General features: G+C 40.6%; 1 protein-coding gene across 1 annotated transcript; it reads left to right on the plus strand.

The window, feature by feature from the left end:
* The first annotated feature begins 11,829 nt into the window (after positions 1 to 11,829).
* Positions 11,830 to 15,236, plus strand: HMGB1 (high mobility group box 1). The gene is made up of 4 exons (XM_060234725.1): positions 11,830 to 12,005; positions 12,177 to 12,322; positions 12,548 to 12,722; positions 13,323 to 15,236. The coding sequence occupies exons 1-4, from the start codon at positions 11,856 to 11,858 to the stop codon at positions 13,500 to 13,502; spliced, it is 651 nt and encodes a 216-aa protein (XP_060090708.1). The 5' UTR covers positions 11,830 to 11,855; the 3' UTR covers positions 13,503 to 15,236.
* Positions 15,237 to 16,528: the final 1,292 nt, after the last annotated feature.

A 16,528-nucleotide genomic window follows, 5' to 3' on the forward strand; every position in this document is an offset into this window, starting at 1 on the left:
ATGAGAAGTTCTAATGACAGGCAAAACTTGTGCAAAAGACAACACTTTTCAGAGAGGAAAAGGTTGCCTTAGAGGCAACTAGGTTCTATGCATAATTACCATTACCATTTTTTATTAGTGCTCGTAGACCAACAGGCCATAAGCAAAACAGAGAAAACTAGAAAAATTACAGTAAGGTACAGGCAGACAAGGAGAAACACAAAGGCACAGAATTATGGATAAAATATTTACATTAAAAAATGGTTCCCCAACCACTGGGCCGTGGACTGGTAGCAACCGGGCTGTGAGGCAGAGGCGCTGCAGTGCCCCCACCTGCCCGTGACCTGAGTCGGCAGAAGGGGCTCTGCTGCAACCTTAACCTACCCCTCATTTATAGACCCCTGCCAATCATCTGATCAACATGGGTCTTTAAATGGGAGGGGAAGCAGATTGGCCTTCTGCTGCCTGGCCACCTAGTGGGGTGAAAGCAGAAATAGCCCCAGTCTCCCCCCACCCACTGTGACTGGGAGATAGAATTCTGATGCCAGTTGGGATTGTTATTCAGTCTAGCTCCCCATGTTGTGCCAGTCCTGGGCAAGGTTAGGATTGTGTCTGTGCTGAGTAGGAAGGGTGGATCCTGCTGTAGCTACATGACATCAGCCCAACTTGGCCAGACATTCTGACAGGAATCAGGAGAGAGTAAGCTTGCATCCAGATCCATTAGAGGCTGCTTACCTTCCGAAAAGAGCAAGATTTTACCAATGTAAGAATCAGGCCCACTTGTGAGGTAACATAAGTTCTGAACTAGAAAGCAATTAGCTGCTGTTACTCAAATCAGAGGTACTACTGCATCTAGGTTATACTTCAGTAGGAGATCTTAACCTCGTATCCCCAAGTGAAAACTTAAAATGGTACAGTGAACAATTACCTAGGTTAGAAAAATCCCTGGAATAGAATGAGCATTAATGGAATCTGATCCATTCTTTAGAGTTCTAAACTCTGAATCTTCAGGACTAGTAAGTAGCCTTTTCAGTTATGCAAGGACTTTTGCATGTCTCAGTGGGGGTCCATGGCTGAACCCTGCTTCAGTTCTGCACATCATGTGTAAAATCAAGTCTATGTATACAAGTATGCAAAATGATGTCTTTTTAAAATATTTATGCATCCATCAACTAGTTAAAGAAGCCCTATAGGATAGGGAATATAGCACATTTGGCCTCAGTTGATGAAGAGGAAAGAAAATTGAATTTCATGAGAAAGGAAAGTACTTTTCATCAGCACTGATCTTTACGATATAACTAATTGTCAAGCTATATGGTTAGCTATTAGTTTCTTTGAGAATGATCCTTCCAGATTAGAAGAAAATTGCCTAAAAGAATTAGAAATGATAAAATTCTCTGAACAGTGAATAAATACAGCTATGCTGCTGTCAGATTATACAGCTAGACATCTGGCTGCAGCTGTTGCTTTAGGAAGGTATACATGCCTCATATCTACCAAAGCTATTGAACGAGAACAAAAACTAAAGCAGACAATATCCCATTTGAACTGTTTATTTCTCAAACTGATGAGGCATTAGAAGAATTAAGAGGTGGGGAGAAACCAGTGTCACTGAAAGAGTCTTAAGTATTACCGTATTTTGCCTCAGTTATGAGCTCAGGTCAAAACCATACACCAAACTTTACATTCATGTTATGCACAAAATAGACTTCAAGACTATAACTATGCTTTTCCTATCAAAGTAGTAATACAATACAGATCGTGGTCACCGAAGAATACTCAGGGATGTTTAAAACAGAGTTTTGAGTATATATGATGAATGTCCCAACTCCTCCTCCTTTTCTACAACAGACTAGCAGTGGGAAGGGGTGAAGCAAGATCAGTAGATTCTATCCATGATTATAAGAAGTTACCCTAGAGTTTGAGGAAGAAGGGCAGAGATGAATCTTTAATCTGTGTAAAGTGTCAGTCTGCATTGTAATTAGTGGAGGAAGTAAATACCTGACTAACAAAAGGTATGGTGGAAATGGTACCCCACATTAGGTCTCAAAAGGGTTTGGTTCCGTGTTCCCTCTAGGCTGAGTTAGTGTGAGCTAGCTCACAGGTTTTTTAGTCTCCAGCTCACACATTTTTGTCTTAGCTTAGGAAAAATGGTCTCAGAGCTAACTAATTTATGCAGTAGCTGTCAACTATAATGCCAGTAGCTTACAAAGAAGCATTTTTGCTCACAAGACTCCACAGTTTAGAGGGAGCATTGGTTTGGTCTGTTTTTCTCATGGACTAAATGGGGAAAGGGAGAACGAAGGTCCATATTGCCCTTAGGAGTAGTGAGTATTTAATGAAAACTTAAAAGTTCAGAGATTTTTTTTAAAAAAATCCTGTTTCAGAAAAAAAATGGTATTAGATTTAAAATATACTTATTTTCAGGTTACAATAAATCCTATGCACAGAAAATTCCAGTGCAAATGGCTATCTCTAGTACATTATTCCATTCAGGAGAACCCAGCAAAGAACTAGCTGCAGCCCTTGGGAGTTTATAAAACATACAGCTGTAGTGATAGCTTGCCAGAGATTGAAAAATGCAACATTTTGGATGATTACCATATTATTTGCTAATAATTTTAGGTAACTGGCATATTATTGCTGCTTCACAAGAAAACCTCTCTTGTACAACTCTTGTACACTTGTGGCACAAGTGTCTGCTTTGGCAGTTTACAGAATTTTGAAATGTGTTGTTTGTTTACAAAATTTATGTCCTGCCTTTCTGTCCTCCAAGAGCTTACAGGGCCTACTGTAAGCTTTTGGAGGACTGGCCACATTAGGGGGGTGTAGCCTAATATCCCAAGGAGTTCCTACTACAAAAAAAGCCCTGCTTATTGGTATTAAGCTTCAGTTTAGTTGGCCCACACCAACTCCAGAACTGCCTCCAGGTATTGGTTTAGGGTTTCTCCTTTTTATCTGGAATCAGCTGGAAGCACAAGATAGAGCTGAGTGTCATCTGCATATTGATGACAACCCAGCCTCAATCTCCAGATGACCTCACCCAGCCATTTCATGTAGATGTTAAAAGAGCATAGGGGACAAGATGGAACGTTGCAGGAGCCCACAGGCTGAAGGCCAAGGGGCTGAGCAGCAGTCCCCCAGCACCACCTTCTGAAATTTAACCTCCAGATAGGATCAGAACCACTGAAGAACAGTGCTTCCCATTGCCAACCCAGACAGGCTGTCCAGAAGGATACTGTGATTGGTAGTATTAAAAGCTGCTGAGAGGTCAAGGAGAATCAACAGTCACACACTATCTCTTGGGGCTAGTCATCTACTGGGGCAACCATGGCTGTTTCAGTCACATAATCAGGCCTAAACCTAGACTGGAAGGGATCTAAACAATTTGTTTCATTTAGGAAAGTTTGGAGTTGTCCATCAACCACCTGTTCAATCATCTTGCTCAAGAATAGAATGTTGAATACTAGTTGATAATCATTGACATCTCCTGGGTCCAGGATAGGCTTCTTTAGAAGCAGTCACATCACAGCCTGTGCTTCCAGCTTGTTAATATAACCAAAAAGAAGGACTTCCGGGATCGGAAAATGGTGAGCTGAGCTGCTTTCCTTAACGGGAGCAGGCTGGCACTTCTCTTCGGGGTAGTAAAAGGCAAACTAATGCCTTCTGCCTACTTTTCTCAGCGAGAGAATTGTCCAAGATATGCACAGATACTTTGAGGAGACTTACCTTGGCTGAAAGGGAGTTCCGGAGGGGGCTCCTTTGAGGGATCTCCGGAGAGAAGTTGCATAATATAACCAAAAAGAAAGCACAATAGTTAGAAGCTAAGTTACAGTAAAATCTGTTTTCCACTGTTGCCTGGCACACTCAGTTAACAAGCCTGCCAGCTGCAGCTGCCTTAAGAGTAGGTAGTGGTGGAGTGGACTCTGAGGCCCAGCCATGGATGTTACTGGTTTTTGGGGAGTGCCCATGCCCCAGGTCATTTGCTTTTTGCCCTTATGCAACTGATTGGCTGTGTGACAGGCAAGGATTTAAAGGCCCAGAATGTGCACTAGTCCTTTAAATTCCCTTCTGCTACACAGCAGATCGGTAGCATAGGGTGTGGGTGGGAGGCACATTCTGGCCATCAATTAAGTGGGATCACAGTGTGAATATCATACTAAATACAAAAACATAACTGTGATATATGGGCTACTTTCCCCGCTTTTTTGCCAGCAATAGAAGAAAAGGCTTCATTCCTGCTTAAAAATGAAGACTGGTGTGCTCTTTATATAAAAAGTATACAAAATATTTTCCTTTATGAGGACTCTGTACTTGTTGTTTTGGAGACCGTTGTGCCAGCTCTTGAATAGAAGGTTTGGAAGCTGCTAAAGAAAAATGATTGGCTTGCTCCTTATATAAAAGTGAATTGCAACAATGGGTGGTTCCTTTGTAAAGTCTCAGTGCTTGTACCTTTGAAGAGTATTTAGACAGTAATGAAACAGAAGGTTTTGTACTTGCTTACTAAAAGATACTGCCTTGCTCCTTCTCACAGCCCAACAAGAAGAAGATATTAAGACTTCTGATGAAGTTGTAACATGAAAAAAGTTTACAACTAGTTACCGTACTTGTCCTGTATTATAACTCAAGAACGAACTCTTTTGAAAATGCTGTATTACAACACAAGAATGAACTTGGTTGAAAATGTTTATATAAAATTATTTTTATAGTTATTGTTAATTCTCTATGTCATTATTTTTATAGTTTTTGTTAATTCTCTATAGGAGCATATTCAACCTGGGCTGAAGGCATTACACTGGTTTGCCTATTGCATACCGGGTTTGTTTCAAGGTGTTGGTCCTTACCTTTAAGGCCCTATATGGCCAGGGATCTGCATATCTTAGGGACCGCCTTTCCCCACATGTTCCCCGGAGAGCATTTCAGTCTGGGTCACAAAATCTTCTCTCAATCCTCGGCCCTAAGGAGGCCAGGCTCATGACAACCAGAGCCAGGGCTCTCTCTGTAGTGGCCCCATGCTGGTGGAATGAGTTGCTGGAAGAAATTAGGACCCTACGAGAGATACAGTTCCACAGGGCATGTAAGATGGCACTCGTCCACCAGGCATTTGCAAACTGGACTGCTGGCCACTACAGTTCTCAGGAAACATCTGGACCACCTCTTGCAAGCTGCTCTATAGAGAACATGTTCTCTGCCTATAGAGAACATAAATCTGAATGTAAGATCATAGCATCAATGTTAATTTTCTGTGTTTCAAATTGTTTTATGGTTTTTATGTCCTATTATATGTTCATACCCATGCATACACATAGCATGTAAGCTGCCCTGAGCCCACTTCGGCAGGAAGGGCAGGATATAAATGGAACTAAATAAATAATAAAATAAATAATGATGTTTGTGAAATTCATAAGTAGATTTATTTTTTTAAAGTATAGCGGCCCATATATCACAGTTATGTTTTTTAACATTCTGGCCATCACCAGAGCATGTCTCTCCCCCTGTGCCCCTCCCCCCACACAGTATCTGAACACATTGTAGGGAGCTCCCCGCCCATGGACTGTGGCAAGTAGGGATTTAAAGGAACAGAACTCTACATGTCTTAGCTCTTTCTATCACTGTGTAGCTGTACAGAAGGAAGCTATCCACTATGCACATAGATACCACCCATTCTGCTGCCCAGTGAGTGGTGCTCATGACTAGGAAACCACCAGTACCCTTGGCCTGCTCTACCTCTACCTGTTCTCATGCTGTGGAGGACCAGGAATTATTTAGCTAACTGGCAACCCCAATTTCCCAACAGTACCTTGCTTTTGCAGCAAAACAAATAATTTTTAAAGGATGATTTTAAAAGCTTTTTTCTATAAACTTGTAAATGTGCCTACTGCTATTTGATAGACATTGAGCACAGTGCAGTGTACATCTGAGTAAGTGTGTTTAGGATTACAGTTTAAAGTAAGAATGAATTTATATAATCAGACAGCAGATGGTCACCCTAACGAGCATTCTGTTTTGACAGTATTCTGTCTCTCCATAGAACATAAACACAGGCTCTTAGAAATGCTTTTACAAACAATATTAAGAGTTCCTGCCAGAGGTTGTGAAGTGTTTGGTGGTATAGTTGCACTTTTCTCAGCATTGTGTGTGTCAAGTGTGAGAAAGATGCACTTATCCAGGCAGCTAATGGCTTGAGGATGTGCACTGAGAAGGTCTCTGTAGAAGAAAGCAGTATTAAGGTATAAAATATTATAGGAACATTCAGTGGAGAAATGGTTCCAATGCTATCTGTATTGTAATGAATAGTGTTAATTCTGAATAAATCAGTGTTTGTCTCATTGTGTAAAAAATACAATTTTAGTCTGGTATCCTGACTAGGTAAGCTTTATCACTGGATTTTGTCAGCCAGTGCTCAAATTATGTCCATGTGGCTGCTGAAATTTATTTAATGGGGTCTGCTCAGAGTCCATCATAAATAATTGAAAAAGAAAAACTAAAGGTGTTGTCTAAATATGTTTTTAAAGTTACAAAATAAATGCCTGGTGCCTTTGCATTAACTTAACAGAGCAATGGACCATGGGAGGTTTACTTGTTACTGAGCAATTGGGTAGAATAGTATCTGTACACTTCCTCTTATTTCTATAAAGAGCAAGGGCATAAATCTGGTTTATTTGTTTTTTAGATATTCCAGAACTTGGAATATCTGGAAAGAGACTAGCAGTCCTGTGACTACAATGCTACAGTGGTAGCAGCAGGTATATACAGAAATAAATTAATCTGTAAATATTGGCCTAAAATATAATAGAAATTGATCATGGGCTAAGTATGCCAGCCTCCAGGTGGGACCTGGGGATTACCAGGAATTTCAGTTTATGTCCAGACTAGAGATCAGTTCTGGAGAAAATGGATGCTTTGGAGGGTCTATGGCATTGCACTGCACTGTGGTCCCTGCCCTCCTCAGGCTCCATCCTCAGATTTCCAGGAGTTTCCAGTTTGGATCCAGCAACCCTGAACCCCGCCCTCCCCCCCCAAATCCCCTGCTGGTAGCTAGGGTGGGACCTGGCGACCCTGTTGGGGCCATGAATATACTGCCACCAGTTCTTATTTCCGTACTGGATCAGCAATTGTGAGAGATTATTAAAAACTTGTAAAATAAGGAATACTAGATTCTGTTTTATGTACATTATATTATGCTTATAGTTTACTTTGTTGAGGGATATTGTTAAAAGCAGTGTACAAAAAGCATTAAAACCAAGTGGGGACAGTAACAGGGTCGATTTAATCTATATGAGAAGCCTTCCTGTATGAGTGTATAAGATTTCCATGCACCTCAGTTTATTCATACAGAAAACGGGATTAAGGATTGTGCTAAAATTTACTTGCTGATCTGTGCTATTAAAGGTGTTTAATTAGTGTGCATTTCAGATCATTCAGTGACTTAAGTACAGTTAGAGTAGATAAAGTTACTTTAAGTAATTACTTATTATGTATACTGCCTTCAAGAGCGGAGACTAGGTCCGTGCTGGTGTGGTTTTGGAGCCCTTTAGAAAGGTTACGGGCATGCTTATTTGACACTAGGAACGGCTGCGTAGTTAAGGCAGTCAGCGTCCTTTAGGCTGTGTTGAGTTATATGATTGCCTATGAGCCGGCTCTCTTCATACACAGCAGTACAGCACTAGTTTCAGCCTCAGAGCTGTACATCCCGCCTCAGCCATCTCATTTTCAGTCAGTTTTATATTTGCGCGCCCTTTCAATCCCTAGTGACGTGTTTCCCGTCACGTCCAATCCATAGCCTGCTCTGGTAAGGACAATGGAAGGCTCTCTTCCAATCATCAGAGCTCCTGGCTTGGCGGTAGCCAATAGGGAGAGGGCGGTGTTGAGAGTAATGTTACCAGCGCTGAGAGAGTGAGGAGGCTGCGTATCGATCCCGCTCACAGCCATTGCAGTGCATTGGACTACATACGAGATCCAGGCAGCTTTGGTGGCCGGTGTTGAGTGCGTTTTGTGGCGCGTGAGCGAAAGATTCTGAGTGTGCGGGAGTGGGACACGAGGTGAGTATCCCGTGAGGGTTGTCTGCCCGAGCTGACTTATGAGGCCAACCCTGAAAGCTCGGGGGGGGGGGGGGCGGCGGCATGGATTGGGGTGCGAAGGGGCAGGATTTGCCCCGCATAGGTACACAAAGGCTGGGTCCGAATCATACACTTTCCTCAGCGACCGGAAAGAATATACTAGTGGGTTGTTTTTTTTTAAGACGAGGGAAAAACCCCGGTGACTTTGGAGAAGTGGGCGAAGAAAGACCCTCCGATGCCGGGAAAGCCCCCTCCCTTTGAGCTCGAAGATAGAGGTGCAGCCCTGATCCGGATTGGTTCTGTAGATGGGAATGAAAGGGAGTGCTGATCCGGTTCGGCCTGGCGAGACCTGGGTGTGCGTTGTGGGGGTGAGAAGGAATCGGGCTGAGCGTGTTAATAAGCTGCTTACATCTTGCCTTGGCCATTGCAGAGAGCGAGAGGCGGACTTTTCCGGGCACGCCGCTGTGGCTCGGCTGAGGGGGGTGGGAGGAGGGGAACGGGCCGGGGAGGGTCTCGTGGTGGTGGAGACGGTGGGGAGAGAGACGTAGCGAAGGCTGCTGAATTAGCGGGGAGTCTCAGGGCGTTGTTGGCCTCGGGGCGATAAATCACCTCGGGGAGCTGCGCTCGCTGTAACATGGCTGACTCAGAGCCGTGTGTAGAAGAGAAAACAAGGCGAGAAGAGACTGGCTGGAGCGCAGGCAGGGGGAGGCGCGGACCGACGGGCGGGGGCGCAGTTCAGGGGAACTTTTTTCAAGGCGCCTTTTCTGCCTGGGCGAGGAAGGGCTGCGGCGACCGTTTAAAGGCCCAGCAGAGCGGCCGGCCGAGAGACTAGAAAGGAAAAAATGTGCATTTTTGTGTGTGTGTCTGAGAAGGCCCCCCCCCCCTCTTTTTGAAGGGGGCCTTCAAGTGGAAACGAGACGCTTTTCACCTCTTCCGCCCCCCCCCCCCTCCTTTCCAATTGCCTGTAATGGCTGAGTCTGTGCGCCAGAGTACAGAGCGCACCGCCACACACACACACACACACAAAGGGAAGGAAGGAAGGAGCCATATTCTGTATGAGAAGCGGCCATTCCGAGAAGCGGTCTCGCTGCCTACTGAGCCCAATGCAAAGGGGAGCGCTATTGCCATGGCTGTACCAGCGGCTTCGCCAACAGTGGACTCCGAGTACCGCGCACCCGCGGAAGAAGCGGCCTTTCCGCCGCAGCGGAGCGGTCGCGACACGCATTTCAAGGGGACTTTCTCTCATCAGCAAGGCGTTTGCACAAAATGGAAGGAGAATCGCTGCTGTCGGTGGTGACCTTTCACAGAAGCCTGCGCCATTGTGATTCCTTCTCTCCTCCGTCCCCCCCAATCCGTGGGGGGAAAATTGTATGAAATACACAACCAGGCAGAGAAAGAGCCAAACTCTATAGGGCTCTAGATGTAGTTAGTTTTACAGTTAAGAACGCTTGTCCTTGTAGGCTCAGCGTTTCAAAACTGCCTTTGCAGCCGGAGGTCTCTTGCGCCGACCTAATTCATGATAATCAGTAATCTCTTGGCAGGCATATGATATGTTGAAAGACTTTATTTTTTCTCAAGCAGCTAGAAAAGTGACTTAGAACATGTTTTGCATTAGTTTATACATAACGACTTTTTTTTAAAATCAGTTTCCCATTTAAACCTTTTTTTAAAAAAATCTGCTCAAACATACAATAAAAAGATTAATTTTTAAAAAATAAATTGAATTACTTGACTTTTGAAAAAAGCTCAAGTTGTATATTACCTTGTAATGTAAAAATAATTATGTAATGGCTGGGATAAGTTGAATGCTTCTACAAATAAAAGATCTAAGATAGGTATGGTATAAAAAGTAAACCCTTAATTTATCCCCTTTCCATTATCAAGCCAACCAAGCATCCTTACAACTCTGGGTGGCAGCCCCTTCCCTGGCCTCGGCTTCACTGCAAGCATGAGTAGCTCTTAGAGCTTTAAGGCTTGTTTACTTGAGCGAAACTTTAGACCGGACATGTTTAGTCAGAGAGCACAAATCTTTTTCTGTCCACATGCCAAACTCGATAGGAAATTCTGCATTCTGTGGCAATACTAGCTAGAACTGTGCACATTTCCTTAGTCAAGTTGTGTAACCTTTAGTAGATGAACTGTTTTAATCATTGCATATCTATGTTATTACTGAATGTGTAATTTTAATACTTATTAATCTAATTGTGGGATTTTACGTCGTGAGCCTGTTTTGGTGGGGAGGGTGGGATATAAATCAAATAAATAAATAAAATCTCTTCGACAGTCATGAATCCTCTCAACTTTTAATCTTCCTAAGAAATAGAATCTTTGTGCAAGTTTGACTATGCAAGTTTTAGGCCTTTTGAACTATACCAGTGGAGTATTTTTAATTTGAAGAACAGCCACTTTGGGCCTGATTTACATGGCCTTTTCTGTGGAGTTTTTTGTCCTGTAACCGGTTCACATAACACCCTCTTTTCACCAGTTTGTTTTAAATTGGTACTTAGCAACTGGTTGTATAAGCACGTTCATTGTGTACTCAGACAGCAGAATACCCTTGAGTTGTCATGTTCCCTCTTCCATCCCTTCCATGAGTATTTTGGAATCTGAGCTTGCAACAGATTTTTCACAAGAGTTACAGCAAAAAAACGAATGTTCTAAAAGAATGATGCTGATCAACCTGCCTTTATGCAGGGACTAAAACTACTGTGACACCTTAGAAACGTAACTATTGTGTGTTGTCAAATAATGAAGTAGGATGTTCATATAAGTAAATCTATATGTCCATATAAGTAAAACTAAAGAGTTATAGTGCTCCTTATGGTGGTATTTGTAGTTATGCACAAGGACAACTTGCTTCTATGTGTGATACTGGACTCCAGGCATAAGAATAGGTATTACCACAGATCCAGTACCTGGGGGGGCATGCACAGTGATCTTTGCCTCATTGGGTTGGTGTGTGCATTCCTCTAGCAGATGCTTGGTGTGTCAGCACTGACAGCACCAGTTGCTGGGGGAGGCCATGAATCCATTCCCTTTCATTGCCAAATAGGTGATTGGTGCTGTTAAAGCTGACTGTGCCCACCATCTGTTCAGATTTATGCATGGAGATCTCTGTGTGAGCTGCTGCTATGCAGAATGATTTTTTTTTAGTGTGTGCTGATATTATAAACTGGGGAGAATGTGATTTTTGCAGCAGTTAAAGGAGGGGAAACGATTTTCATGTTTTAGCATCTTTCTTACTAGAAATAGTAATTGTAGCATACTGGCTCCAGTCTAGTGTCAGTTTTGTGGAAGTTGCACTGAACATAGGATTAAACGTGCACAGGACTTGGCATTTGAAGAAAGATAAACTATTTCTTCAGGAGCTAATACCAGCATAACTTAAACCAAATCCCTGAAAATGGGACTGCGAGAAGAGTAGCCTCTTATCTAATTACATTCAAGTTCATTGCAAAATGTTAATAACCTTGGGTGGATCCAAGACCTAGTAATGGTGAAAGGATCCACCAGTAGGAGAACATAGTCTTTGCATGAGCCCAGTCCCTTGATAGCAAATTATCAGAAGCTAACTTTCCAATTTCACCTTCTGGCGCAAGGTCCTCCACAGTGGTTATGAAATAACTTGCTAAAGACCCATACTTGCAGGGATTTACAATCAGTGGTATGTTTGAGTTTTGTTTGCTTAGATAGCTGTCCAAGAAAATAGAGCTTAGATTGTTGGTTTGAACTATTTTTTGTGATACAGTGCCTTACAATATAGAAACAAAAAACTCGGATAAAACCCACAGCCTTTGCTTTCTTTCAGGTATCAGTATGGGAAAAGGGGATCCTAAAAAGCCGAGAGGTAAAATGTCCTCATATGCCTTCTTTGTGCAAACTTGCCGAGAAGAGCACAAGAAGAAACATCCAGATGCTTCTGTGAATTTTTCAGAGTTCTCAAAGAAGTGTTCAGAAAGGTGGAAGGTAAGCAGTTTGAGTTTGTTTTTAATACTAGTGTAGTGAATAGCCAAATAAGTGCGAATTTACAAGCAGCAATTTGTTAGGACCCAATGTTTTTTCATTGATAAGTTCTAAAATGCCATAGTGGAATTGAGTAATTTTGACTTGGGTATTCATATGGAATTGTTCTTATAGACTATGTCTGCTAAAGAGAAGGGAAAATTTGAAGATATGGCAAAAGTTGACAAGGTTCGTTATGAAAAAGAAATGAAAAATTATATACCACCTAAAGGAGAGTCAAAAAAGAAGTTCAAGGACCCAAATGCACCAAAGAGGCCTCCGTGAGTATTTTTTTCTAGTTATCTTTTTCTTTAAAGGCAACCTTTATTGGCATAACCCTTCTGGTTATCACATATTGCACTATTGGTCAGCAAGTGCATTTTGTTCCACTGTATTTGTATTAATGTTTTTTGTTAGTGTTCTTTATGTAATACTAAAACTTTCTTACCCTTCTGCTAGCAGCTCAGTGGCTTTAATCTTTGTATTAATACTTATGTTCTCTTCAGTTCAGCGTTTTTCTTGTTCTGCTCTGAGTTTCGTCCAAAAATCAAAGGAGAACATCCTGGTCTTTCTATTGGAGATGTTGCAAAGAAACTTGGGGAAATGTGGAATAATACTTCTGGAGATGATAAGCAACCCTATGAAAAGAAGGCTGCTAAACTGAAGGAGAAGTATGAAAAGGTAAACTGTAAATAGCATTTTTGCTGTTCCAAGTATTTGTGTCATATTGGTAACTCAAGCAAAAAGAATGGAGCACAGGTTTGGAATATTAGTTTGCTGTCAATTTCGTTTCACATGCCACGCCCCCTTTTGTATTGCCTAAAGTTTTTTTTAAAAAAAGAAAAGCTTTTTTAATTAAATGTACCACCCAGGTGTTTTTGGAAGCCTGTATATTCAAGATATCCCATTAAATGCTATTAAATGTTAAAATATGTCATATTTGGAATTTGTCTTAGTGCTAACAGCAATTCTAGTTCTGTTTGTCTTGTAGTTAAGTTTGATATATATATTCTGTAAAAGTCAAAGATATACTTACTGCGAGCTAAAGGTGGCACTGTCTCCTCTTTAATTGAAGCCTGAAACTTCTTTTAATAAGCATTATGTGTTTCTTTTTCTATATTAACATACTGTTATGCTACTAAATATGAAAATTTTGAATGATAACTGTCAGTTTGGAGTTGCATACATTTCTGTGGAGGGTGTGGATATGTATCCTTTACACTGGAAATTCGTAAGTCAAGCACATAGGTGTAACAATCCTCTCACTCCTCCTTTCCCAAGGATATTGCTGCCTACCGGGCTAAAGGAAAACCTGATGCAGCAAAAAAGATAGCTCCTAAGCCTGAGAAGAGCAAGAAAAAGAAGGAAGAGGAAGATGAGGATGAGGACGATGAAGAGGAGGAGGAAGAGGATGAAGAAGAAGAGGAGGAGGAGGAGGAAGAAGAAGAGGATGACGAATAAACCTCCTAAAGCAGATTTTCTTGTCTATAAAAGCATATAACCCCCCTGTACACAATTCACTCCTTTTAAAGAAAAAAAAATGAAACATAAGGCTGTGTAAGATTTGTTTTTAAACTGTACAGTGTCTCTTTTCTTTCCAGTTTCCCTTTTCCTTATCTTTTTTATTTTCTTTTGTATAGTCAACACACTACCAAACGTGTCTCTAGGTATCCCTATCCTTTAAGTGGTATCTCAGTGGCCACTAACCTTGCCTAGTACAGTATGGGGGTTGTAAATTGGCATGGAAGTTTAACGCAGGTTTCTTGTTGGTGCACAGCACAAATTAGTTATACCATGGGGGTGTAGTTCTTCATCTTCAGTTGTCTCTGCATCATAAAAATAATAGCTGTTCTGTTCTCTAAATACCACTCTGTAATTGCAAAACAAAAAAAAAGTTGTAGCTGTTGACGTTCTGATTGCTTTCAAGTAAATGCAGTTTTTTATTAGTATTGTTGTCCTTTTAATAGGTGCCCTTGTAAAGTCATTATTTCCTCCCTCATTTTTTTTCCTTGGAGACTTGTCCTTTGTTATACCCTTTTGGGATCACGTCAGAGTTACAGTTTTGTCTCTTTGTATAAGTAGCTGATATAAGAACTTTGTTCTGCATACCCTACATAATCATGATAGGGTAGGAAATATGTACAGGCATATGTGCAAAGCAGTTTTTTTTTAACTGTAACAGGCCACTTAAAAAATACACTTGTTTTTAGCCAGTCTGTATTTGCTCAGCTTTTGCTGTGTACAATATTCTACTGAGTTGTGTAAATTTACCAGTCTTTGAGGGATAATAGGCATAAAATCCAATTCTGTGGCATGAAGTACCTTCAGGGGATAAATAAGTTCAAGTCAGTGTCCTTGGAGGACCTATAAGAAAGAGATTATATTCTGATTTTGATCTGTGAGGAATTTGCATATATGACTTCATTGGCTAAAAATGAGAGTTATATCTGCAAATACTTGAACACAGAGCTGGGTGTACCCAAAGCAGGTAATGTTAAATACTAAATTAGTGTAATCCTTTTAGGATGCCATGTCAAGTGATAAGTTGTGGGCTTACTACCAGGAGAATGTTATGCTATAAATGTTGGATAGGAAAGGATTTTACTTTGCTAACATTTTCTATATTTGGTACCATTGTTTGAGCTGTAAAAATTCATGTTTTCCTAGCCATACTTGTTTTAGCCCATTTTCAAACTTTAGTGTCACAAACTAAAATGAGATTTTTTTTTTCTGTTAGCTTATAGCACATTCTGGATATTGGCTCATTTTGTAAGTTAAAAATAGGTGTATGGAAAGAAACTCCCTCCTTTCCATTTAGATGTGAGATGCAACATGGTATTCCAGTGATCTCTGATTTGATGAAACATAGGTTGCTCTGTAAACCAAAGTTAAAAGATTTTTTCATATTTGGTAAAAGTTGCTGGCAATTCTAACTCTTCCATGTTTACCTGCAGACTAATATGGGGATTAATTGACAATTCTTTAGTTATGAAATTATGGTTCTCAAGTGCCAGTGTTTAAAGATAGCATTCTTGTAATTTTACACACTTTTTTGATGGAGTATTGTTTTGTTATACAATTTTGACTTTTAAGATTCTTACTTCAATTTGCATTGGTTTATGTATAACCTCAGGAGAATTCTGAACACCTGATTTCCTGGTTGATACTAATAAAGTAATAATTACAGAGGTTTTATATATTTAGTTAAATGAATTCACGTAAATCTTTTTTGTCTACATTTAAGTATGTTTCAAGCAAATATATATTTTTTACAAAAACTGTATTAATCTTTTAAAAGAAAATGTCACAGTAAAAAGTAACAATCACACTGACCCAAGAACAGCACAACATACTTCCTTTTGAGGAGATCTGTAAGCATTATTCTAAGATTTTCATTAAATATGACAGCTCAAAAGTTAACTTTCCTATTTCTATGGCAAGTGAGCAATGGAAATGTCTTGCCAGTACTTGAAGTGGAAGGCAAAAGAATTCTTCAGTGGGCAGTGCAGCTAGAAATCAGTTCTTTGAGGAGATTTTTTTCCCCTCAAAAATTTGTAAAATCACATTCTTGTAGATAGGCTGAGAATAACTGGCAGCTAGATTTGTGACATTTCTGGAAATTTTGAAGAATGGAGTCAAACATTCAATACTTACCATCTTCTGAAACAACTTTTAACAACAAAAATATATGTTAAATTACTTAGTATATAAAATTGCAGTATTTGAAATATGGAATTTAAAAGTTATCAGTACCTTAAGTATACCCAATACTTAAGAGGAAACTGCAAGCTGATGCACCCTATGATATCTTAGTACATGTACTTTCACTTTTGCTTCCTGGTTAGAGCGCTCTCAATGATAACTTTCAGTTTTCCTCCAAGACATTTGTATAATTTCTGCCCACCTTCTTGCTTTCTCCCTACTGCAATAATCTTTTATCTTGTTAGTGGGTAAATGTCACAATGGTTTGAGGGAGAGATGAAAAGGCCAGCCACATCAGGTCAGAAGGACAATAGAAGACATGCCACTGTTGAGAAGCAATGAAGTCCTTCATGCTCCCCTTGTGAAGATTAGGTATCCTAGGTGCAGAATGGCATCTTGGATTTAAGAGGTGTCTGGCTACAGCCTGCCCACCTTGTCTAAAAGCATTTCACTCATTCTAAAAATATTTCATAGGAATTTTTCCTGTAAACTTCTCCCCCCCCCAAACAAATTTCCAATTTTCCGTTGGGAAAATTGGGGGGGCACTCCCCCCCATCTTCACATCTCTAGTGGCAACATGCTTTTATGTTTAGAGGTGGAGTTCTGCCATCCAGCTTGAATTAGTTCCAGCAATTTCTAAAATGTTTTAGATCAGATTTTTTTGGAAACTTACAGATCACTTGAGTTCATTTAACAACTTGTATATGCTAGCATTGCATAAGGCTTTATTGGTAAAAAGTTCTACAAGTTTTTAATACTTTTAAACAGCTGTTTTGCTGAGATAC

The sequence above is a fragment of the Heteronotia binoei genome, chromosome 3, assembly GCF_032191835.1.
Source record: "Heteronotia binoei isolate CCM8104 ecotype False Entrance Well chromosome 3, APGP_CSIRO_Hbin_v1, whole genome shotgun sequence".
Taxonomy (NCBI): domain Eukaryota; kingdom Metazoa; phylum Chordata; class Lepidosauria; order Squamata; family Gekkonidae; genus Heteronotia; species Heteronotia binoei.

Coding starts and splice junctions, on each gene's coding strand:
- HMGB1 (XM_060234725.1), top strand. CDS start 11,856: ATGGGAAAAGGGGATCCTAAAAAGCCGAGAGGTAAAATGTCCTCATAT. Junction 12,323..12,547: donor AATGCACCAAAGAGGCCTCC/GTGAGTATTTTT, acceptor TGTTCTCTTCAG/TTCAGCGTTTTTCTTGTTCT. Junction 12,723..13,322: donor TGAAGGAGAAGTATGAAAAG/GTAAACTGTAAA, acceptor TCCTTTCCCAAG/GATATTGCTGCCTACCGGGC.